The sequence below is a fragment of the Myxocyprinus asiaticus genome, chromosome 5 (assembly GCF_019703515.2).
Source record: "Myxocyprinus asiaticus isolate MX2 ecotype Aquarium Trade chromosome 5, UBuf_Myxa_2, whole genome shotgun sequence".
Classification (NCBI taxonomy): Eukaryota; Metazoa; Chordata; class Actinopteri; order Cypriniformes; family Catostomidae; genus Myxocyprinus; species Myxocyprinus asiaticus.
This window is the reverse complement of record NC_059348.1, coordinates 51,912,813-51,936,712: the sequence shown is the minus strand read 5'-3', so window position 1 is coordinate 51,936,712 and position 23,900 is coordinate 51,912,813. Positions and strand designations below refer to the sequence as shown.

General features: G+C 37.9%; 2 protein-coding genes across 4 annotated transcripts in view; both read left to right on the top strand.

The window, feature by feature from the left end:
• LOC127440675 (ralA-binding protein 1-like) overlaps positions 1–23,900 on the top strand; it is a 289,448-nt gene that overhangs the window by 242,320 nt on the left and 23,228 nt on the right. The window lies entirely within an intron of this gene.
• The window catches only part of LOC127440693 (TLE family member 5-like), a 43,894-nt gene continuing 20,791 nt past the window's right edge, over positions 798–23,900 (top strand). Inside the window, exons 1-2 of one of the 3 annotated variants that reach the window (XM_051697439.1) lie at positions 798–1,010; positions 1,168–1,387. In XM_051697439.1, the coding sequence (XP_051553399.1) occupies positions 1,361–1,387 (27 nt within the window). In that variant the 5' untranslated portion in view covers positions 798–1,010; positions 1,168–1,360. Of the gene's footprint in view, positions 1,388–23,900 lie in introns of all 3 variants that reach the window. The other 2 variants (XM_051697438.1, XM_051697440.1) reach the window with 2 other exon arrangements.

Here is a 23,900-nt window from a genome sequence, read left to right as displayed (position 1 = left end):
GTTTCACAATTTGAGTTGAATTACTGAAATAAATGAACTTTTCCACGACATTCTAATTTATTGAGATGCACCTGTATATATATATATATATATATATATATATATATATATATATATATATATACATTCCTCGGATTAATTCATTATAAAAAGCTATTTTTGTGTTTACTTAAACCCCTTGTCAAAAATTTATAAAGAAGTCTGAATATTAGGAACCAATCCTAGAATCAAAAATGGGATGGATTATTATTTTTTGTTTAATTAAAATGTACTTATTTATAATTTATAATACTTATTTATTTTATTGTTTTTATTTTTCATTTATTTCAATAAATAAATTATCTATCTATATATTTGTTTATTCATACCAGTTCTCCATTTTTCAAAATGCCAGTTTATCCAATAATTTTAATTTTTTTTTATTCCTGTTTGATCACGATAGGATTTGTAGCTTTCTTTATAGATTTTTGTTGTTGAAAAGAGCCTAGTGTTGCAGAATAGCAGATTGATATATAAACAAAATAAGAACTGAATGATGTTATTTTGTCACATTCTTCTGATTATTAATTCTCATTCTAAATGCATATATCGAATGTTCCATTGCTATCAACAAATCTTCAAAAGTTTTTTTTATTTTAAGTTTTTAATTTTTAATTTTTCGTATTAACGTGTAACATGGAGTGGTGTGGCTCCTGAATATTAATTACGTGATGCTGACGCACCCGGAAGGTTACCAAGCAACGTGTGCATTGCGTAATTAATATTTATAAGCAAACCGTTCCCATAGTAGAATTCGTAGTTTGGCGTCCCTCATCACGAGTCCGTTCAGATGATTCCTGAAGCGGCGGATGAGGCATGATTTTCCCAACGTAGTCTTCCCTTTCACCGTCAAAATCAGCTTTTATGAGTCAAGATTTAGATAAAGACGTTTGTCTATCTTTTTTTAATGCATCTTCCGCTTTTTTCTTTCTTTTTTTTTCTTCTTCAAAATAAACGTTAGCTTTAGCTAGGTAGCTTGGCTTTATTACTGTATCTGAACATTGACTTCAAGTTTGTGGATTAATCATTGATATTGGCCTATTTCAACCAAATATTCTTTATATTTTCTTATATCTACCCGCGATGTCCCATAATAAATATAGTGCGTTGCTTTTGTTATTCTAAAAGGCAAGAAGTTGAAGTACAATCTCGATAAACTGACCGAGGAAATCTGTTCGAGAGATCAGACTGCATTTCTGTCGTCAAACTGATCAGTCAGGACGGAATCTGTCCCCGCGACAAGACCAAACAAAGAGGACATTCACCCAAATCCATATAACTTTATTTACAGAAGGAGAATACAGCACAAAATCAAGCTGACATGATGTTTCCACAAGCCAGGCACTCGGTAAGTGTCGTTTTCTCGCTAGTTATTGATGCAACATTGATGTTTTCTCATACAGCATGTGTTTTCAGAATGATACATTGTAACATTGTGTCTCTGTAACAACTTGATACATTGTATCATTTGCATGTATCTGCGCATGGCGTGTTATGATTGGACTGGGATGAGAGCCAGCAACCTTTATATCCATTCTATTGTTCGTGCTTTTTGTTAAACATCTCTCACATTCACGACATTAGGTTTTAGGTTCTGAACTTAAGAAAAAAGTATCAAAATGTATCATGGATTTATGTGCTACATTGATAATACCATTTTTTGGACGTTACAGTGGTAAAAGCATGTTTTGGGTATGTCCTTTTGAAATATATTTAGTTTTGGACATAGTAATGCACCCTTTTTTTTTTTTCTCTTTTTTTTTACATGGTACCATTGTAATGCCATGTTTTCTTGACTATGTACAATGGCGGTACTGGTTTTAGGGCCTGCACACAGTGCACAATGGAAATACCATGCTTCTTTGGACACGGTACATTGGGGGCGAATTCCAAACGGCGTTTTTGCGCCCTTGAAGGGCACTGCGGGAAGGGGACACCACACGAAGGGGTGTTTCAAACGAAAGCGAGCAACTCCGGGACTGGCCATCGGGAGCACCGGGCGTTTTCCCGGAGGCCGCTTGGTAATTTGGGCCAGCCGGCTGCTGCACAAGTACCGGCCCGTCCTACAGGCGATATAGGCGGCCGCCCTCGGCTCCAATATGCCCGTGCGGACCTCTTAACAAAGGGAAAAATTTAATAAACTCTGCAAGACAAGCCAATTCAATGGCCTTTATTTTGAAATTACGCATATTCGTATAAAAGCATCAACTTCCCGCCTCGTGTGGACCTCATTATTTGACATACAAATCACAATAATGGTGACAACCAAAAACAACATTAAGTATAAATTGAGCTCTGAATAATCAATAAATGACAAATAACTGCAAGTTACAACAAATACAATAACAGTAGTGTTAAAAAATTGGCAAACAGTAAAGCTATGAGTCATTTGCATAATTTATTCACACTACAAAGCATTTCTGGGAGCTTGCTGAATAATGCTCACACCTGATAAATAAGTCATGAAAAATATTACTTTGTAGCTATTTGAGTCAGCGCTTTTCAAAGCATTGGGCTTTTCACTTTTTCTCAAGGATAATCTGGGGAAGGAATTAAAACACTGCAGATATAAAGATGCAACAAACTCACATAGAGGGAAAATATGAGCAATTCATCTGCTAAATATCTGCAAAGATCTACACTTTAAAAGATATGTTTATTTATTTTTACATATATAAATATACTAATCTAAATATATGTACATATTCTGGCCAAATTTGTTTTCACCGATTTAAAAAAACAAAAAAAAAAAATTATTTACACACATTTATGTGAGTAGTTGACATGAAAATTCCTGTCCTGCTGTGACACTTCCTTCATCTAACTATTTTAAACCACATTTTATGATCTTGTATAGCTATATATATACATATATAAAATATTATTATACTTGTTATTTTCACAACTTCATATTGACTAAGACAAAAGTTTATTTGCACTTCTAGAAAAAAGTTGAAAGGTGATTAAGATCTTTAAAATCTTTGAAGAAGACTTGTCACAGCGCCTAAAATTTACACTTTCCCTTGAACTTTCATGTATACATTTTAACCTAACATCTGTATGTTGGGGAAAAGTTTTCTGACATGTTATTTGTCTGATCTATAAAGTATTTATTTTTAGTGTTTTTTTTATTTTAATTTTTTTTATAATCCACTCATCACAGTGGTTTTAAAGTTTTGACAATTTAAGCACTGGTGGGGCCCATTGTCATAACTAGCAGTCAATAGAAATTTCTTTTTTTTTTTTTTTTTTTAACACAAACATTTGAAATGGAAAATTAAATCAATGAGCCGGTGTTATGGTGGGGTGTGTTGCGGACCGGGTTTGGTGGGCCGCTCTGGGCCAGAAAGTCCAGGGCCACTTTTTAGACCCAGTCTGCCCCTGACTCAAGCCCTTCATGAAGGGCCCTTCCACAAGGCCGTTAGCGAAGGGTACGTGCAGTGGTCATTTCAAGTAAGTAACCGTTTATGATCACGTGACCCTTGGTGGCATGTCCTCTGGATATATTTTAAAGCAAGGTTGTTGATCAGAACATATTACACGTTCAAACGCTCGGGCAAGCGCTATAGCCCTTTTATAACAGATACTTCTCCGCAGTTTACATTCATCCTCATAAGATAGTAGACAGCCATAAACAGAGAGATACTCCAAAAACAGGGTCCATTTTTTCCTGAAGGCTAGTCTAAACCCTGTGGTTTATTTATTTATTATTAAAACTTCTCGTGCACCAAATAACTTTCGGCTGGAAACGTTCATTCATGTATTTTATATACATTTATGTACAGATATTTTCCTATTATTATTATTATTAAAACTGCAACAGTAAGCAATTTTAAGACACACAAGGCAGTGTTTGAAATAAAAACTATTACCAAAAGTATATTTATTTTCATCAACAAAATAACAGCAATAAATACGGGTGCGTCTCAGTCAGTTCCCTAGTTCAGTAGACAGGGCGCTGATCAGGGAGTCTGCCATTTTTAGGGCTGTCTCACTCGCAAAATTGTTCCAGTGCACTTGCTGCCTTCATGTGCTATTGGAATTTTCCTACTTCCCACTTCTTAAGTGGTAATTCCGAGTATGTCGTGTTCACGTGCATTGTCGGAAAGAACAGGTAATATGGACGATGCCATGTTCATTCATTCATATTTCTTGAGGAACTTTTATTTTGACACCATAATATATATGCCTGAAGGTACCACGTTTATCTGTACAAACAGTAGTATGCAAGTATAAACACCATGGGACCACGCAGCCATCATACTGCTCAGGAAGGAGATGCATTCTGTCTCCTAGAGATGAACGTAGTTTTGTGCGAAAAGTGCAAATCAATCCCAGAACAACAGCAAAGGACCTTGTGAAGATGCTGGAGGAAACCGGTAGACAAGTATCTATATCCACAGTAAAACGAGTCCTATATCGACATAACCCGAAAGGCTGCTCAGCAAGGAAGAAGCCACTGCTTCAAAACCGCCATAAAAAAGCCAGACTACAGTTTGCAAGTGCACATGGGGACAAAGATCTTACTTTTTGGTAAGTGTCCTCTGGTCTGATGAAACAAAATGGCCATAATGACCATCGTTATGTGGAAAAAGGATGAGGTTTGCAAGCTGAAGAACACCATCTCAACCGTGAAGCATGGGGGTGGCATCATCATGTTGTGTGGGTGCTTTGCTGCAGAGGAGGGACTGGTGCACTTCCCAAAATAGATGGCATCATGAGGAAGGAAAATTAAGTGGATATATTGAAGCAACATCTCAAGACATCAGCCATGAAGTTAAAGCTCGGTTGCAAATGGGTCTTCCAAATGGACAGTGACCCCAAGCATACCTCCAAAGTTGTGGCAAAATGGCTTAAGGACAACAAAGTCAAGGTATTGGAGTGGCCATCACAAAGCCCTGACCTCAATCCGATAGAAAATTTGTGGGCAGAACTGAAAAAGTGTGTGAGAGCAAGGATGTCTAAAAACCTGACACAGTTACACCAGTTTTGTCTGGAGAAATGGTCTGAAATTCCAGCAACTTATTGTGAGAAGCTTGTGGAAGGCGACCCAAAACATTTGACCCAAGTTAAATAATGTAAAGGCAATGCTACCAAATACTATCAAAGTGTATGTGAACTTCTGACCCACTGGGAATGTGATGAAAGAAATAAAAGCTGAAAATTCATTCTTTACTATTATTCTGACATTTCACATTCTTAAAATAGTGATCCTAACTGACCTAAGACAGGGAATTTTTTCTACGATTAAATGTCAGGAATTATGAAAAACTGAGTTTAAATGTATTTGGCTAAGGTGCATGTAAACTTCTGACTTCAGCTGTACATAAATGAATATAACCAAATGGCAAACACTAACATTTAGCTGTATTTAGAAAAATAACAAAATATTTATTTAAAATAACACAACCTGTCATTCACTACAGAAACTGTACTCTCCTCCACCATGTTGAAAGTTTAGTACTCCTCCCATCTCTGCAATTCGGGTATCATCTAGAATTCCTAGTTTCCCACTTGAACGTCCGACTTCGCTGGTCATTTATGTGCTCAGAACTCATAATTACAATTTTTCCAAGTCCACTTGAAGGGCACAACTGAAGCGTTCTAAAAAATCCCACGATGCACCGTAAAAACCAGGGAGCAGCCTTGCTCACTATGTTCCCTTACTGGAAACATCGTCATGTCTGAAGTCTCAAGTCGTTAGAAGATGAGCACAAGTGTAAAACTATGAAGTCCAAGCCTTATTTTCTTTTTAAAAGAGATACTGTTTGTAATGTCTTTCATTCATTGTTACCATGAAAGTGAATCAATCTTTTAAATATTTGAGTTGTTAAAAGGTTTAAAATGCACTCCAATATATTTTTGTCTTATTTATACCATTTATCTGTTAATAACACTATACGTTTTGAATATCTTCAACGAAAATGAACGATAGTGTCCATTTATTCAGCGATGGTGCTGATTAATAACAGCTGCACTTCTATATGCGAGCTCGTTAACGTGTCACAGGTGATTGAGTCATAAGTGTCCCAATGTTCAGTGGGTCAATACCCTTACCAGTGCCCGAATTTGTGTTCATGATATATTGATTCACGACCTAGGGAGATAAGGAGCTTATTGAGACACAGGGTAAGAGATTCTTGTTGTTGGAACAGCTGCGCTGTGTTGTCATCTTAATGTTTCAGGTGAAGATAAAGTGGAAGTGTGTCTTAAATTACTCCCTTCATCAAGGGTGTTCCATACGGCCATACATGAGACACGAGTGCCCTGCTCCCTCCAGAGTTCCCACTTCAAGGGCTCAGCCCTTCGGAGGGAGTAGGGCATAGGGATGCTCACTTCCGTTTGGAATTCGCCCTGGAAATGCCATGTATTTTGGACATGCGCAATGGTAATGCAATATTTTTAATTTGGTACCGTGGAAGTAGTACCATGCTTTTTTTGATATGGTACCATGGTAATGATTTTTGTTTGTCACCTTGGTGCCCCATGTATATACACTGCCTGGCCAAAAAAAAAGTTGCCATTTGGATTTAAATAAGCAGATACTTAAGAGCCTATGATTGGATCATTATTGTAGTGATTAATATGTTTCATCTAGCAATTCTTTTAACCCTAACTGATGCACTTTGAAGTTCCTCATTTCTTATACAGCCATGTCGTAAGACGTATCCCGCTGTGGAAAAGATGTAACTGTGTTTCAAAAGGGGCAAATTATTGGCCTGCATCAAGCAAAGAAAACAACTAAGGAGATTGCTGAAATCACTGGAATTGGGTTAAGAACTGTCCAACGCATTATTAAAACCTGGAAGGATAGTGGTGAACCGTCAGCTTCGCAGAAGTAAAAAAATCGGGAAAAAAATCTTGAATTATCTTGATCGGAGATTACTAAAACACTTTGTCACATCGTAAAAAATCGACAGTAGAACTCACGGCTATGTTTAATAGTGAAATAAGAGCATTTCTACGTGCACAATGCGACGAGAATTTACAGGATTGAGACAAAACAGCTGTGTAGCCTAGGGCTGGGCGATATGTAAAAAATATTTTATCGATAATCGCCTTAAAAAAATATCACGGTAACCGATTACATCATCAGTGTGGTTGGTGATTTTTTTTTTTTTTTTTTGCTTTATTTTGCTTTAAAAATTCATTTATTGAAAAAACAAAAACAAAAGACATTTCTTTTATATAAAATAAAATAATGAAGTGATCAAAGAATCTTATTTAACCAGCTCCATTTGCCATCATGCAAACATCTGTCAAAGACAACAGGTGGAAAATTACTAATAGCCTACAGATTAAGAAAATAATCAAAATACGCCTAATAAATTCCCTTATGTTTCCATAATAATGCTGCCAAATGTGTTCTTATCGAATGCGTTTGTATTGCATTTTGGTAATACAGTTAATGCTGCCTAAAGAAAAGAAAACTAAATTTTAGGTTCAAGGTGAACATGTCTTGTATTACTTTATGATTTAATTACTTTCCTCTTTGTTTCTTTAATACAAAGATATATATTACTGAACCTGCAGAGTTCTGTTCACAATGCATGCCAGCCTTGTGGAAATAAAGTGAACTAAACTCACAGCACCTCTTGAGATAATTTGCAGCATTCTCATAGATGACATTATTCTTGAAAACAGTTTTCAGATGAATGAAACAGAGAAAAATGAGTGAAAACTCTTTACATGCACTTGTTCCACGAGGCAGGCTTTCGCTGCACGCCAACATACTTGTTTTCCACATGACAGGCTCATGCTGCACCTCTGAACAAACAGCGAATCAGACACAAGCATTGACGGATTTTCTTTTGTCTGTTCTTAAAAATATAATAAAGTGTTTCTTCAAGCACATGTCTTTGTGAGTAACAGCATTTCTTATCATATGTCACTCCGAGATGTCTTACAGGTCACCCAAATTTTGCAGGTAGTTGACCAAAATTACGCGCGCATGAAATACATTTGGCTGAGGAGCTTGCGAACTGGATTCAGCCTCGGCGCATTTTACGGGTGGTGGGTGCTAGTTTCACTCCCTGGCCTCTGTTTAATATATTTGCTGACATCCCAGATCCATGGTTTTTCCATTTCCCGATATTGTCGATCATCATCTGTTTGCAGTCGGCTTAGGAATCTTTAAGACATTGTCGATATCCGATTACATCGTCCTATCGCCAGCCCTAGTGTGGCCACAAGAAAGCCACTTATTAGTGAGGCTAATCTGAAAAAACGACTTCAGTTTGCTAGGGAGCATAAAGATTGGACTGTGGAGCAATGGAAAAAGGTCATGTGGTCTGATGAGTCCAGATTGACCCTATTCCAAAGCGATGGGCGCGTCAGGGTAAGAAGGGAAGCATGTAAAGCGATACACCCATCATGCATAGTGCCTACTGTACAAGCCTCTGGAGGCAGGGTAATAATCTGGGGTTGCTTCAGTTGGTCAGGTCTAGGCTCAGCAACATTATGCGGCAATAAAATGAAGTCAGCTGACTACCTGAATGTACTGAATGACCAGGTTATCCCATCAATGGATTTTTTTCTTCCCTGACGGCACGGGCATATTCCAGGACGACAGTGCCAAGATTCATCAGGCTCAAATTGTGAAAGAGTGGTTCAGGGAGCATGAGGAATCATTTTCACACATGAATTGGCCACCACAGAGTCCTGACCTTAACCCCATTGAAAATCTTTGGGATGTGCTGGAGAAGACTTTACGGAGTGCTTCAACTCTCCCGTCATCAATACAAGATCTCGGTCAAAAATGTATGCAACTCTTGACAGAAATAAATGTTGTGACGTTGCACAAGGTTGTCGAAACAATGCCATGACGAATGTGCGCCGTAAGCAAAGCTAAAGGTGGTCCAACAAAATATTAGAGTATGCAACCTTTTTTTTGGCTAGGCAGTGTAGATGGTAAATGAAATTCAGTATAGAATTACCATCACCGTGCCATGGTACTGCCACAGTACATTTTTAGAAAATAAGCATTTATTTTCTTATGGAATTGAATAATTTTTTCTCATCATTCGTTGCATCGTATTGTGTCTAAGTGTAAATCAAAGACATTTTAGAAGAAAATGCTGACAACCCGAAGAGTGTGTTCTGTTGTATTTTAGTGGCTTCCAAATATTTGTCTCTCTTGTTAATGTCAGTTTTTATATCATTGGTTTGCTCTTTCTTCAGTCTCCTCTTATCTCACGATGCACTGGTCAGGTTTCCAGGTGGCATTTATAAAATGAAAGGGTTTATGAATGTATTCTGGTTCAGGAATGGTCGGAGATGCTTGTTTGCACACCAGTTGCCAGGTTCCCTCCCTGTTGTGGCTTAATTGTGTTGTTTCCATGAATTGTTCCTATGCACACAGTGGGCAGCTTGTGTTAATGAGTCCCCAGTCATTATTTTGTTTGCACTCAAGCCTAATTGCCTTTTCCCCAGGTGCACGCACACACACGTGGACACAAGGACGCTAAATGAAAACCTCACGAGTGGACATTTGTGGGCTTCTTTAATTGAAGCCTTTTTGCAATTCCATTGTAGAAATTAGGAGGACATTTCAACTACAGGCTTAAGATGGTTGAGAAATGAGTCGGATGCTTTGATCCAATTGAACTTGTTCACTTTGGCACTTCACTGGTAAAACAAATGTCTGCATTTTAATGTTTTATAGTGAAGCACCTTAAAGGTGCACTCAGTAAGTTTTTGCTAATAAAAAAAGACATAAATAGCATTTGTTTTAGAAATATCTTTTAGAAAAATAATTATGTAGACTCAGATTAGATGAAGAATCCAGTCCTGTTAGAATCCCAATAAAAGCCGTTTAATTTTACATGGAGTGGCTCACCCCCTCATGGGAGCTGCCATGTTGACAGAGCACACAACAACCTGTTTCATGCAATTGACCGAGTTATGACCACTAGTAAAGACAGAAATAATAGGTTTACTTTAGCACTTTCAGCCAATGCTTAAAAATAAGGACATGTAAACTAAACAAGCAAACCAAACATTAACGCAAACACAATGTACTTACTACAGACAACAACAGAACCCAAGTCAACAGCATAGTCCAAAGTGATCATATGGATCAGCAGGAGTCCAATCCAAATCCTAAAGGAGACTGTATATTTGGAACCAATATGACTGGGATATAAAATGGGATGGATTATTTTTTCATTATAAAATGGGATGGATTCATTATTTTATTATAAAACAATTTGTTATTTTATGTATACTGTTTGTTGTAATTTATCATTTATAAAACATACTGTTTATTTATCATTATAAATTATGTATGTATTTAGTTTTAAATGTATTATGTATACTCTGTTATTTGTTATAATTTTATTAAGTATTTTAAAGCATTTTTGTCATTTATTTTAATACATTATACATTTTATATTTAGTTTTTAATAAATGTATTTTTTAATTATTCAAATTCCCATTTTTTTTAGAATGCCAGTTTATTCAGTAGGATATTGTTGGATTCTTAGAGAATTCCTGTTTAATCCCATTAGGATTTTTGGCATTCTTTTAGGGATTTCTTTATCATTGAGCACGTTTACATTCATGTTCCTACACTGATTATGCTTAAGCCGACAACGCATGTGGTCATGCAAATGCAATAAACAGTGATCCTTTATCGGTGTAAGATCATAAACAGTGTAAAAATAAATCAATTGGCACGGGCAGATTTTTGCCCATTAAGCCGATTTCGCGTGGCTTGTAAACACCTTAACCAGCGTTCTCACCGGCTTATCCAATGTGTGCTTTTGTTGAGCGCATGCTTCTTCACGGTTTGACGTCAAAAGCAGAAAATAACGAGATTATTTCAAATGTCATGTTAATGTGGATTTCTTGCTGTTTTGTTCTGTATCTTTCATTTATTTCCAAATATTCCAGAATTGTTGCTGTGTTTGTTTCCTTCACTTTCTATCGCAACCTGCATTGGAGCAACAGTTTCCCTCTTACGTAGAACTCTGGGATTCCCCCAGTGTACGAGCGCATATACGTGAACATGAGTATACATGTCATGTTGGTAAAATACCAACATGACAGTTGGTATTTTACACTGGTGTGCATAAATGGGTGTAGTTTATAGTACATGTGCTTTTCCTACCGTACTTGCAGACATTTTTAATTCTTTCCGCTGTGTTGACATGTCAGTCTCCACGTTAGTTATTTGGTCCTCTAAACCTGGTTAGAATGCTGCTTATGCATTTACATGACTACAATAAGCTGCATTCTTTGGGAGAAACCCAGGTGCGTTAAACTGTTTCTCTTAATCCCTTAAAAGGGTGAAGGAAATTGGCGTTCTTGACTGTGTTTCCACCTGGTATAAGATGCATTTTTGGTGATCGGATCACATGTGGTCAGCGCTAAATACAGGTCTAAACAGGGTCTAAAACGTTTTGTGATCGGATCACGAAAAACACTTGCGTATGTGGTCAAAAACATATGTAACCGCATCACATTTGATGTGTTAACGCTTATCCGTACTGTATGCGTCCCGGCAGCAGCGAGGCACCACCCCTCTTTTTATTTAATATATAAACAAAATGAGAACTGAATGAGGTTATTTTGACACATCTTATTCTTCTGATCGTTCATTCTTATTTTAAATGCATTCATCAAATGTTCCAATTCTAACAGCAAATCTTCAAAAGTTTTTTTTAATTGTTATTATTTTATTTTTTTTTATTTATGTGGAATATGGTGTAGGTGTGGCTTCTGAATATTAATTACGTGATGCGGTTAAGTTTTGCCGATTACGAGTGGTTTAGAAGGAAATAACCGTACAATTGTAAAAATTAAAAAAAGCTGATATATACACCAGCATGAGAACTTTACAGACCTTCAGTGTGTCTGATATCAACATGCAGGGACACTTATGAGAAGCACGATCATCTGCAGCTAACCTTGGACAATCTGCTCAAAATTGCATTTTCTGTTTTATGATTAACACTTTTATGGATTCCCAACATACAAATACAAAATAAAGCACAACATAAATGAACAGAATCAACAATTATCCTCTTTTAACCCCCATTAATTTTTAACCCCATTAAAATATAACAATCACCAAATAAACAGAGATAAGGAGAAAAGAATAATTCCCCAATTAATACAATTTCGACCATAATCATGTCTATCTCCACATGGCTATCATTGAGAGCCTTCCAGAAAGGACAAGTATTTGTCCCATTTCTTACCATACACATCTAATTTACCAAGCTGTTTATATGACATCTTTTCAAATGCTGCCACCCTGCCCAATTCAGTTGGTGGACAATTCTTGATATGAGGGAGCGCTTTTTGACTTCTATCCTCTAAGAATTATCTGTCTGCCAATCATTACACTAATTTGGACCCAGCTTTTTGTATATTTGTCACCTACTTTAATAACCGCCCAATGCACATAGTCTAGGGCAGAATGAAATTTGAGTATCTAGTGCTTCACAGATAAAATTCTGGACACTTAGCCAGAAATCTTGAATCTTAATGCAAAACCACAGAGCATGGGATATGTCTCCATCCTCCAAAGGACATCGCCAGCAGGTAGGTGTGTTTTTTTTTTAACCCTTTAAAGCCTGAGCCAAAAATTCCGAAAATTCCATTCTGTGCCAGAATATGATATTCATATCCATTTTCGTATTACAGTCATATAACATCACACACCTGAACTGTATATACCATATTGAAGAGAATAACTAGGGCTTTCAAATGATATAAATATATGTATGATTATTTAAGGCTAATCATCCTTTATCAATAAGATTTCACAGCAGTTTTTACAAAAATCTTCTCCAGCCACCATACTTCATCAGACAACTTCATTTTCAACCATTTTAATTACAAGCTAGAGGGAAACTTGGAGTGTACGAAATATACATAATTCTGTGGGCAATATAGAATAGCAGACAGATTAGAAATATAATCTATTGTTTAAAAGTTATGACCTTTCTAGTGATTAGTGGAAAAATGGAATAAAACAAACATTTAGAATGTTAAGATACATTTCACATGACCACTCCTCAAATACTCCTTTTGAGCACCTGTAATGATAAATTGAGATTGCATCTGAAATTGAAGGACACAAACACTGAAATATACATTTTATGTGTTCAATAAAACACACACTTTAATTTGAACATTAGAATTACACACGAGTTACACAGCAAAACATACAAAATCAAACTTTCGACCTATCTACAGTAAATATATTTTTAATAAAGAGTGCAGGAACAGAGTATATATAAATTCATAAATACTCAACAACTGCAATACCTGTGGAGAGAAGAGAGGGAGAAAAGAGGAGAGGGGTAGGACAACACCAGTAAACACAGCCCAACCTAGGCCTCTTCGCAAAACTGGTCACACTCAGCTAAGTGCCAAGACTGAAAACAGTTCCTATCGCGAACCAAGCAAAGTCTTTTGCCATTACATTCCGGCGCGCAACAAGCTACTTTAGTTTTGTTTTCAGTCCTACTTTTCCGATAGCATAGCCAACATCTTTTAGAGGACTCTTCAAATTTAGGGACACGGGCTGTGTGGAGTGAAGAGGAAGGAGGGACTACAGGCTTTAGTATATGCAAAGGGAAACTTGCGTGAATATCGATTCCTCCCAGCTGACGAGCCAGGTTTTCTCTGAAATCTGTCTGGGTTAAGTTCACTGGTCTATGCTCATTCCCTGGTGCTGCATGAATGTGTTGCCATTCCTTAAACAATATGAAATTATTGATGACGGCAATGTCTATGAAGTGAAAAAAAAAAAAGTCTTCCACCACTTCTGAGTTTTTGTAGGACGTCGTAAGATTTTATAATTTGGTCTGACCTATCAACACCGCCCATATTTTTATTATTGCTGATGACAATGGGCTGGAGGGCTGCTACTTTTGTCCAGTCGCCATCATTTTTTACAAACCTAGTAATTTCGGTTGAGCCATTCGCATTGTGGAAATTGGAGAGGCATGTAACTGCATGCATGTCCTTCCACTGAATTACAAGTATATTCCCCTCAATCTTACACCACCTCATATCCCCACGAGCTGTCTTGCATTCACATCTTTTGATGTCTTTAAATTCTGCAGGAAATAGTTTACGATTCGCCCTGCATGACCCATAGGCATTAGTTCCCATTTCTAACAACTTAACCATAAGAGCTGGGGACGTGTAAAAGTTGTCAAACCAAACATTGTGGCCCTGGTCTTTGAATGGCTGCAGTAATAATTCAACTACTTTGGTGGCCAAGTCAGTGACACGCCCATCATGACTAACTGTGTAAACATTGAAGTCGAGAGTATAGCCCAAGTCTGATGTTGCAATTACCCATAATTTAAAACCCCACCGAGTAGACTTGCCCTTCATGTATTGTTTAAATCCTGACCGAGCTTTAGACTTGACCATACGTTCATCTATTGCAAGATTTTGGTTAGGCTGAAAGAGCTGCTGGCATTTTTGTTTGAGGTGGTCCATAAGATAACGCAACTTCCTCTCGCCCATGAGCCCTGAAGTGACTTGGTTCCCCAATGACGATGGGAATCAGGGAGAATTGAAAATCCCATGTAAATGAGCAACCCAAGAAATTTGTGAAATTCATCAGGGGTCACCTCCATCCAAGCTCCTTGGTAGCTGAAATATGATGGACAGTTTAGGACGAGCTCCCACCCCTGACGGTTTGTAAAGCTGCGTATCTCAGCAACTACAGCCTGAGTAAAAAACAGCATGAAAAAGTCAATTTCTCACAACATCATATTGGAGGTTGACCGCACAGCCTGACGCACGCTACCTAAGTCAATACCGAATGGACAGCTAGGCTTAAATGGGAGAGGTTTTGGTGCCTGTGAATCGATGTCAGAGTACGAGGGATAAGAAACGGAGTCAGGGAAGCGTTTACACTTTCTAGCTGAATTGGGACCTGTGCGAGAATGGCTAGCCATACCCAAAATAATAAGAGCAACAGTGTTAGTGTTACTGTGAGTATCAGTCATATGATAAATGGAAACAAACAATACATACACATTCATATATACGCAGTTGATGGTCTTGGCTGGGGATCAGGTTCCATCTCATCCTCCATCTCCTCGTGGTCCGGGTCTTCCTGCAGTAGTTCCTGATCCAGCAGATCTTCCTCCTGTGTGCTCATGCCCTCAAAATCAGGGAGCCATAGTCTCTATCCATCTCTACAACAGAAAAAAGTATACAATTGGTAGCCAGCAGTGTGTTCTTCATTAATCCATACACTGAATAGTCACCAAAGACTTGCAGACTAACCAGAATGTTCAACTGGAGACAGCCCTCTCACACTTTCCTTGTGAACAGGAAGCTACACACAATCTTAAATCATGTCTGTGTGATGGATGGGTAAGGTTATCTGCTAAATTATAGAAAGATATCTACCATTTTTTTTTTTTTTATTACATGGGAAAATCAACAAGCTAGATAACTTATCTAACTAGCAGGCCAGTTTCCAGGCAGGTCTGAACAGCGTCTGCTCTCTGCCTCACATTACTTCAGGCGGATTTTTCACAAGCGAAAAAATTGGCAAAAAAAAAAGTTTATAAATACATTTATTATTCACGCCCAGTAATCCCTTAACCAATCATATGTGCTTTTAGCTTATATTGTCATGAGTATCTGGCAGTTTTCGGAAATAAAATCGGTGATTGGACGGCGAAGATATTGAGACCGGAACCATGGGAATTATTGTTCCAAATTTGAACGCTCCAGCTGGAAAGGGTTAAATCAAGCCTAAATAATCTAGAGGGAGTCCAATAGAAACGTTGCAAAATCTTAAACTGAATAAGGCATACCCTTGAATCCCTAGACATAGTTTTAACATATCTTTAAATTCTTTCCCACTCCCCATCAGTACTAAGTTCAAATCTCTTTCCCATAACGTCTTAAGAGCTGTTAAGGCTCCATCACCACAACTCTGAATCAACGAGGAATAATAACACACTGGCGTTTCATGACCCTTTCCAAAGGCCTTGAGCACCATACAAAGAGTGTCAGCAGCCTTAGGGGGCCGTGTACTACTACCAAAAATAGTACAGTTGAGACCTACATACTTAATTTGGGGTTCAACCATATACTTGAGACATAAGCAAGTATAAAAATTTAACATATGGGAAAACTTTGTCCATACTGAATGTAAGTGTAAAATAATAGGATGCATTTTTACTTCTCTAGGCAATTTAATAGAAAGACTGCAATGGTGAGATTGGGGCAAGGACTGCTTGTTCAATGTGGTACCAGGAAGGGGGAAATTTTGCGTTTTCAGCTGCCTCTGTGAGAAATACCGCTCTTTTTTTTTTTTTTTTTTTTTTGCACTTTTCTGACTTTGTTGCGGTTTATCATACCGAAACACACTGACATAGTGATTGATATCATCATAACAGAGTCCCTCCCCTCCAAATCAGATCACAAGAGATGCATTTAAACGACCAGGTGTAAACTGTGATGACGTGATCGGATCACCTGAGACACATCTTAATACCAGGTGTAAACGGGGTCCTTGTTTGAATGACGATACAGAATGCCACTTTCTGCAAAAACCCTGAAATAAACCGTTTTTTGGGGGGGGGGGGGATTTTTCCCCTTTTTCTGCCAAGTTGAATACCCAATTCCCAATGTGCTTTTTTTAAGTCCTCGTGGTCGCATGACCATCCTCCGTGTCTGAGACCATCAACCCGCGCATCTTATCACGTGGCTTGTTGAGCGCATTGCCACGGAGACATGGCGCGTGTGGAGGCTTCACGGCGGCAACCACGCCCAACTCGCCACGCGCCCCACTGAGAACGAACCACATTATAGCGACCACGAGGAGTTTACCCCATGTGACTCTACCCTCCCTAGCAACCGGGCCAATTTGGTTGCTTAGGAGACCTGGATGGAGTCACTCAGCATGCCCTGGGATTCGAACTAGCGAGCTAGCGAACTCCAGGGTTGGTAGCCAGCGTATTTTACCACTGAGCTACCCAGGCCCCATAAACCGCTTTCTTAAGTGCATGTAAATATGTCATCTGAGTGAGAACTGACTTTGTTAAAGACGTTGTTTTGGCATGTCTTTCTGCGGCAGATGAATTCTTAAGTACACTGTTCAAAGTTTGGTCTTAAACCTCTGAAATGGGCATCATAGATTAACTGCAGGATTCTAAATCTTGGATTAGGAGTTAATGCCATATTCTCCTTTTAATCTTAGCCTCAAAGATTTACTGCTTTCTTTGAAATTTAGGATTTTATGGAATCAGTTTGACTTAGTAAACCTCTGAAGTTGCTGCTATAAAACAGACTTTGGGCATTTTGGACATTCCGAATCCTACACAGACTCTTAGAATTTCACATTTTGCATGGCTTTATGATGAATATACGGTATGAGCTAAAATGTTTACATTTACCATGTTACCATTAATGTTCAGTTTGAATAGAACACACTTTATTTGGAATTAGGTGTATGAAGTTTGTGTCCTCTTGCTTTATTACTCATGTTGTTAATCCAGTTTTTGGGCCTGTTCTGCTTGTTTGGGGTAATAAGTGAGGCCTGGTGGATTACAAGTGAGGATTACTGTTTTTGCTCTTGTGTTTGGTCACCATAAGCAGCTCTTCATCGGTCTGTTGACCATCCTCTTCCATTCCCCCATCAAAATCTTGAACTCAGCACTCGGTGGAATTAATGGACAGTAACAGACTCCATTTCTCTGAGTTCAGCAGTTTTAATCTTCCATGTGGCCAGATAACACATTGACCTGCAACTTTTTGAAGTCTTGTATTTGGTTTCATTGTTCTGGTCCTGCATAACCTTTTTTAATGAGCATTAGAGATGTATTTCACTTTTTGCTTCTCTCTTGCACTCTTTAAAAATAAATGTTCCAGTGAGAACCAATTCAATTTTTACATTTTTCTGAAGAAAATGTGAAAGTAGTACAGTTAAACATTGTTCTTTGAATTTGCAATATTCTTAGTGCTCCACACCTCTGACCTTGTTAGTCAGAGTTTATGTGATGATTCATGGGGAAATTCTAAGAAATATTAATTGTAGGTCAGGCATTATCTTCTGGGAAGCATGTGATTCTGGTTCTTTCAGCTCATTGTGATTTCATAACTGAGCTGTTAGAGATCTGCGAGACGCTACATTGTTTCTCATTCTGAATTCCGCAAGAAACCTACCAATGATCTGCGAGCATTCAGCAGAGATTTGAACAAACCAATTAGCAAACTTTGGTGCATAACTTGTCCTGCACAGTGTGTCCTACAGTAGGGATGCCGCGGTGTGAGTTTTTGACGATGAGATTACCGTCTGAGAAAAAATTGCAGTTAACCGGTTTTATGATTATTTGCCATTTTTCTTATACAATAGCACTGATGCAAAAAATGCATAACATATAACAACTGAATGTTTTTGTGTACATACTTCTGGGGGATATGTGGACGCTAAGGGCAGCCCTGCAATAAGAAAACTGTTAAATACACAAAAAATAAATAGGAGGTATATAATAAGAGATGCTCCAATCTAGGGCACGACACCGCTTATGTGCATCCCGAGCTCAGTGATGAGATTGAATGTAACCGGAGTGCTTCAAAAGTGTGTAAATGTAAGATAATTGTGGTTGCGCAACATGTAGCCTAGTTCAAGGCATCCATCAGTTTCCTTCTGCAACAGTTTTTTAAAGCAACCCATTGTCTGTCAGACACCCAACAAAAAGAATCGGCAACAGACTATAAAATGTATGTCCTTACAAATAAACACCTTTACAAATAAACCTGTGGACTATGCATAATAATGGGAACATTGCTCACAGCAGGAAATTTAAAGTCCGATAATGACTAAAATGTACATTTATTGTTGAAATTGATGAATTTGTACAGAAGCAATGCTTTAAATAATGAGGACAAAAAGACACAACTTTTCAAAGTTTACTCGCTGATAGTAACTACACACAATGCACTGCATGCTCTCAGCGTACATAAACATTACAAAAAGTAGCATCTTTTCATCACTTTGAAATCACCAAAGCTAAATATATAAAATTTGTTAGTTTGTTGTTGGATGACTAGTGGAGCATCCTGTCCCATTTTTAAGATGTGTTTCTTTCTATGACTTCTGTCTGCCTGTCGTCTTCAGTCAGTCATTTAAATGATCCCTAACAGCCGATTTAAGTCGCTTTTTTGATGGATATGAGTTTGGTATATTGAAGTATATTTTGTAGTTTGTGTGTTTACGCCCCAGTTTCACATGAATTGAAAGTTCACGTTCAGTCCGTGGCACCTGGCTAAGCACCACACGGCCACTGTCTGTAACCATAGAAACAGCTCCAATACCCACACATGTACAAGGGTTTTCACATTTAGGCTTACAAAATCGTATAACTCTTTTAAATTATATATTGATACATTATGTATATTATTTTTGCCACGACTAAAAAAATTGGCATTGTGAATTTTTTTTTTTAATCGTGGTTAATAGTGAAACCGTATCACGGAATTCCTATCCTACAGACATGAATGATACCTCAAATCATGCGGCTTGTTGAGGAGAGGTCTGCCATTAAATTAAGCTTTCTGACATACGATTCTTGACTGGTCAATACCAAAGCAATTGAAGATCCCATAGACTTACTCTGAAGGAGAGATCTGATCATATCTAGAAACCGGAATATTATAAGCTGGGTTTCCATCCAAATGTTTTCCTTTTTTTTTTTTTAAGTGCATTTATAATAATTTGACAAAAGAAAATGTGAATCATTGCATGTTTCCATCCACTACGTCATGATGGAGCAGCTGAATGAGCTCAGTGCCTTTGGGGAGAGTTGTACTAGTAGTGTTGGAGCAATTGTACATTTTTATTTAATGCTGTCAGGAGATGCTGCAGAATGAGTGTGATATCTTATAAAATGAGGGCTGATATGCGCATATGCCGCCAGCCTTCGTATATCATGGAGCGCCGCCTCTCAAAACTGTTCTGGTGGATTGCGCGGACCCACTTTAACGACCAGCTGTGGGTTAAACACTTCCGAATGTCAAGGGCTATGTTCGAAGAATTGTGTGCAAAGGTCTGACCTTTTGTTGGGCCACATCAAGCTATCGCACACCCATAACACGTGCAACAAATGGTCAAAAAAAGTAATTGTTTTGGGAATAAACTGTTTCTGTCAACTTAATGTGCAATTATACTTATGCAGAACTCTAGAAAATCCACCTCTGCCTTGCGCATTATCTTTTAGGCGAATTTTTAGAGTTATGCGCCTTCCAATCAGGTTTACTGGTGTGCAGATTTTAAATACACTTAATTGTTTGATGGAAACCCAGTAATTTAGACTTGCAGGTAGGCACTTTTGTGTTGGCGAATAAGCAACTAGTGGTTGACCGATTTATTTCTGAGGCAGATAAATCAGCCGATATTTTTTTTATATTTTTGCAATTACAAAAATTGTATAACTAAACAGAAACCAGGAGAAACTGCTCTCTTTAAAACCCCTTTTTTTTTTTTTTTTTTTTTTTGCCAATTTATGTATTTGTAATTTACTCTAATATTAAATTGTGTGATATATCGGCATTATTTTGGCCTCTCATGCACCCTGCTCTCTTGATATCAGCATTGGCCATTAAAAAAACCCATATCAGTCTAGGGATGCACCGATACCACATTTTCTTCCGATATCTGAAATCTCAGTATTGGCCGATCCCGATCTGATACCAGTTTTGTTTTTTTGTTTTTTTTGCATAATCAGTTTAGAATATCTTTACATTATTATGTATTACTAATTGGGGGTCCTCTGTAATATGTAAAGAAACACAAACCTCTAACTACACATTATTTCAATATAAATGTGTAGCTTAAAAACTTTACTGTTAACTAGTCTACTGGATAGTGTAGCAGCAAAATTAACAGTAATTCCAATCTAAGTGTTCAGTAGAAAAAGCTTTTTTTGGAACCCATTCTACTTAAATATTGTTATAATTTGTGAAACAAATAATAATACATTATTATTATCATCATTATTATAACTATTATAATTGACTTTTAGAATTTTAAATACAACAATATTTCTCAGTCGTGCACCTTTAACTTTAAAACCCTCTGGCTTTTATTTTGACATTCTGAAATCTTCAGAAAGTCCTGTATTTGTCTGTTTGTAGGGAAGTTCACTGTAGTTTAATTCACTTCTTATTCAAATTCTGGTAAAAAGCACCTCAGGTGCCGTTCTAAATGCATATTATAAGTGAATTGAACTATTGAGCATCTACATCTGAGATATTATTTGTGAGTAGCACTTAAATATTGCTCACTGCATGAAGGCTAAAAATAGCCGCGTGTCAACGCATTGACGCTGTGTGCGCATTTTATATATTTACTTATTAAACAGCCTTTTGTGATTCACAGAGCTATCGCACGTCTTCAAGTGGCTTTGAATAAAATGCACGAGTCATGTGAACTACATTAATGGTGTTTTTATGGTTCTTTTATGTAATATTTTGGAGCTTAACAGTAACGAACATGACTAACACACAGTATCGGCTTTGGATTGGGCTCCTCGGACCGATATCCGATCTGTTTAAAAACGTCAGAATTGTAGAGAGTTCTATTTTGATCTCTATAGTTCCACATATTCATCTACTGATGACAATATTGGAAAATGTGTGGATCCATTAAAACTCCCTAAACTCATGACCGAGCAAAAAAACTCTCTTGATTCTGAGATAATCTTGGAGGAGCTTGACGAGGTAATTAAGTCCCTGCCTACAGGCAAGGTTCCGGGGCCAGATGGATTTGCCGCTGAATTTTTTAGATCTTGTGCAACAGAATTGGCTCCACTTTTGCTAGAAGTTTATACAGAAGCATTAAAGAATGGAAAGCTTCCCCCAAACATGACACAAGCCCGGATCAGTCTGATTCTTAAAAAGGACAAAGTTCCAAGCGAGTGTAAAAGTTACCGCCCAATTTCCCTGATCCAGTTAGATGTCAAAATTGTCAAAAATTCTGGCTAACCGATTAAGTTATGACATCTCTTATACATAAAGATCAGGTGGGGTTTATTCGGGGCCGTAGCTCCGAATGGTCGCTGCCATCTCACTCGATGCTTAAAAGGCATTTGATATGGTTGAATGGGATTATCTTTTTAAGATTTTGGAAATGTATGGGTTCAGGAGTACATTTATTGGATGGATTTAGTTACTTTATAGACACCCTGTAGAAGCAGTACATTAATTTCAGAATATTTTACTCTGAATAGGGGCACCCGGCAGGGTTGCCCTCTTTCCCTATTATTGTTCTGTCTTGCCCTGGAACCATTAGCAGCCGCGATAAGAGGATGATTTTCCAGGGGTGATTGGGAGAGGCATAAGCTTTTGCTTTATGTAGATGATATTTTATTATTTGTCTTCGACCCTTCTAGATCTATGCCTTGCCTCCACAGAATTATTAATTCCTTCTCCAAGTTCTCAGGATACAAAGTCAATTGATCTAAATCCGAAGCTTTGGCTCTGACAGCATACTGTCCAGTAGTGGCTTTCCAGCCGGGCACTTTCCAGTGGCCAAACAGGGCATTAAATATTTCGGTATTTTATTTCCACCAAATTTGTCTGACTTAGTTAATTTTGACCCTCTAATAAAAAGATTTTCGAGCGATGTGGACAGGTGGGATTCACTACATTTATCGATGATGGGGAAGGTTAATGTTATTAAAATGAATTATTACAAAATTCAACTACCTGCTACAGTCACTCCCTATAGATGTCCCCCTCTCTTATTTTAAGCAATTTGAAAGTATAGTGAAGTCCTTCATTTGGAATGGAAAGTGTCCCAGATTGCACTTCAACAAATTACATAGGCCGATTGACAAATGGACAAGGCCTACCCAGATTTTTTTTTTATTATTATGCTTTCGGTCTCAGACATTTGGCTCATTGGTCGCTTCCACCTGAAAGGGCCCCTCCTTTGTTTTGTATTGAACAAGAAGTTCTTGCCCCTATTTCGCCATTGCAGGGCCTGTCTTTCAAATTAACCGGTGAAATTAAGTTACACCCAGTCATCTTGCATTTGAACTCGGTATGGACAAAAGTGTCCAGAGTGTTTAATTCGGACATTTATTTGAATGCTGCTTCGAGCATATGGTTGAACCAAAAATGATGTATCGATAAGTCTCCCTTCTGCTGGTCAGAGTGGATTGTCAGGGGGGTTGCTGCACTCGGTGGTCTATATGAGAATGGAGTGTTGAGATCCTTTGATAATTTGACTCAACATTTTGCGATTCCCAGATCTCAGTTTTTTAGGTATTTACAGTTGCACCACCTGTTCTGTACTATTTTTGGGAGTAGTGTACACCCCTTAGAGCGGAAGATACTTTGGGAGAGGTGCTTGCTGCTTTTGGTAAAGGACATGAGCGTCAGTGTATTACACTTTGCTAATTCAGAGTTTGGGGGATGGAGCTTTAACTTCTATTAAGAGATTATGGGAGAAAGATTTTAATTTGGTGTTGGAGGATGGGGTGTGGGCTGGGATTTTAAAAAACATCAAGTCTGCATCTAGAGATGCAAGGGTGCGCCTTATGCAATTTAAGATTTTACATCGATTTTATTGGACCCCTTCTAGATTGTATAGGCTTGGTCTTAAAGACACACCCACCTGCTGGAGATGCCAATCAGAAGACGGGGACACATCCCATGTTTTCTGGGGATGTGTTAGGATACAAGAGTTTTGGTTGAAAGTATAGAAGTTCGTATGCGAAGTGGTCAAACGTTTTGCCCCAGATTGTGTGTTTTGGGGGATGTTGCGGTTCTGCATATGGGTGATAAATACGTGGAGAGTTGGGCCTGACAGGTGTGATGATTGGCAGGCGGTTAATTCTTAAGGGATGGAAGTTGTCATCTGC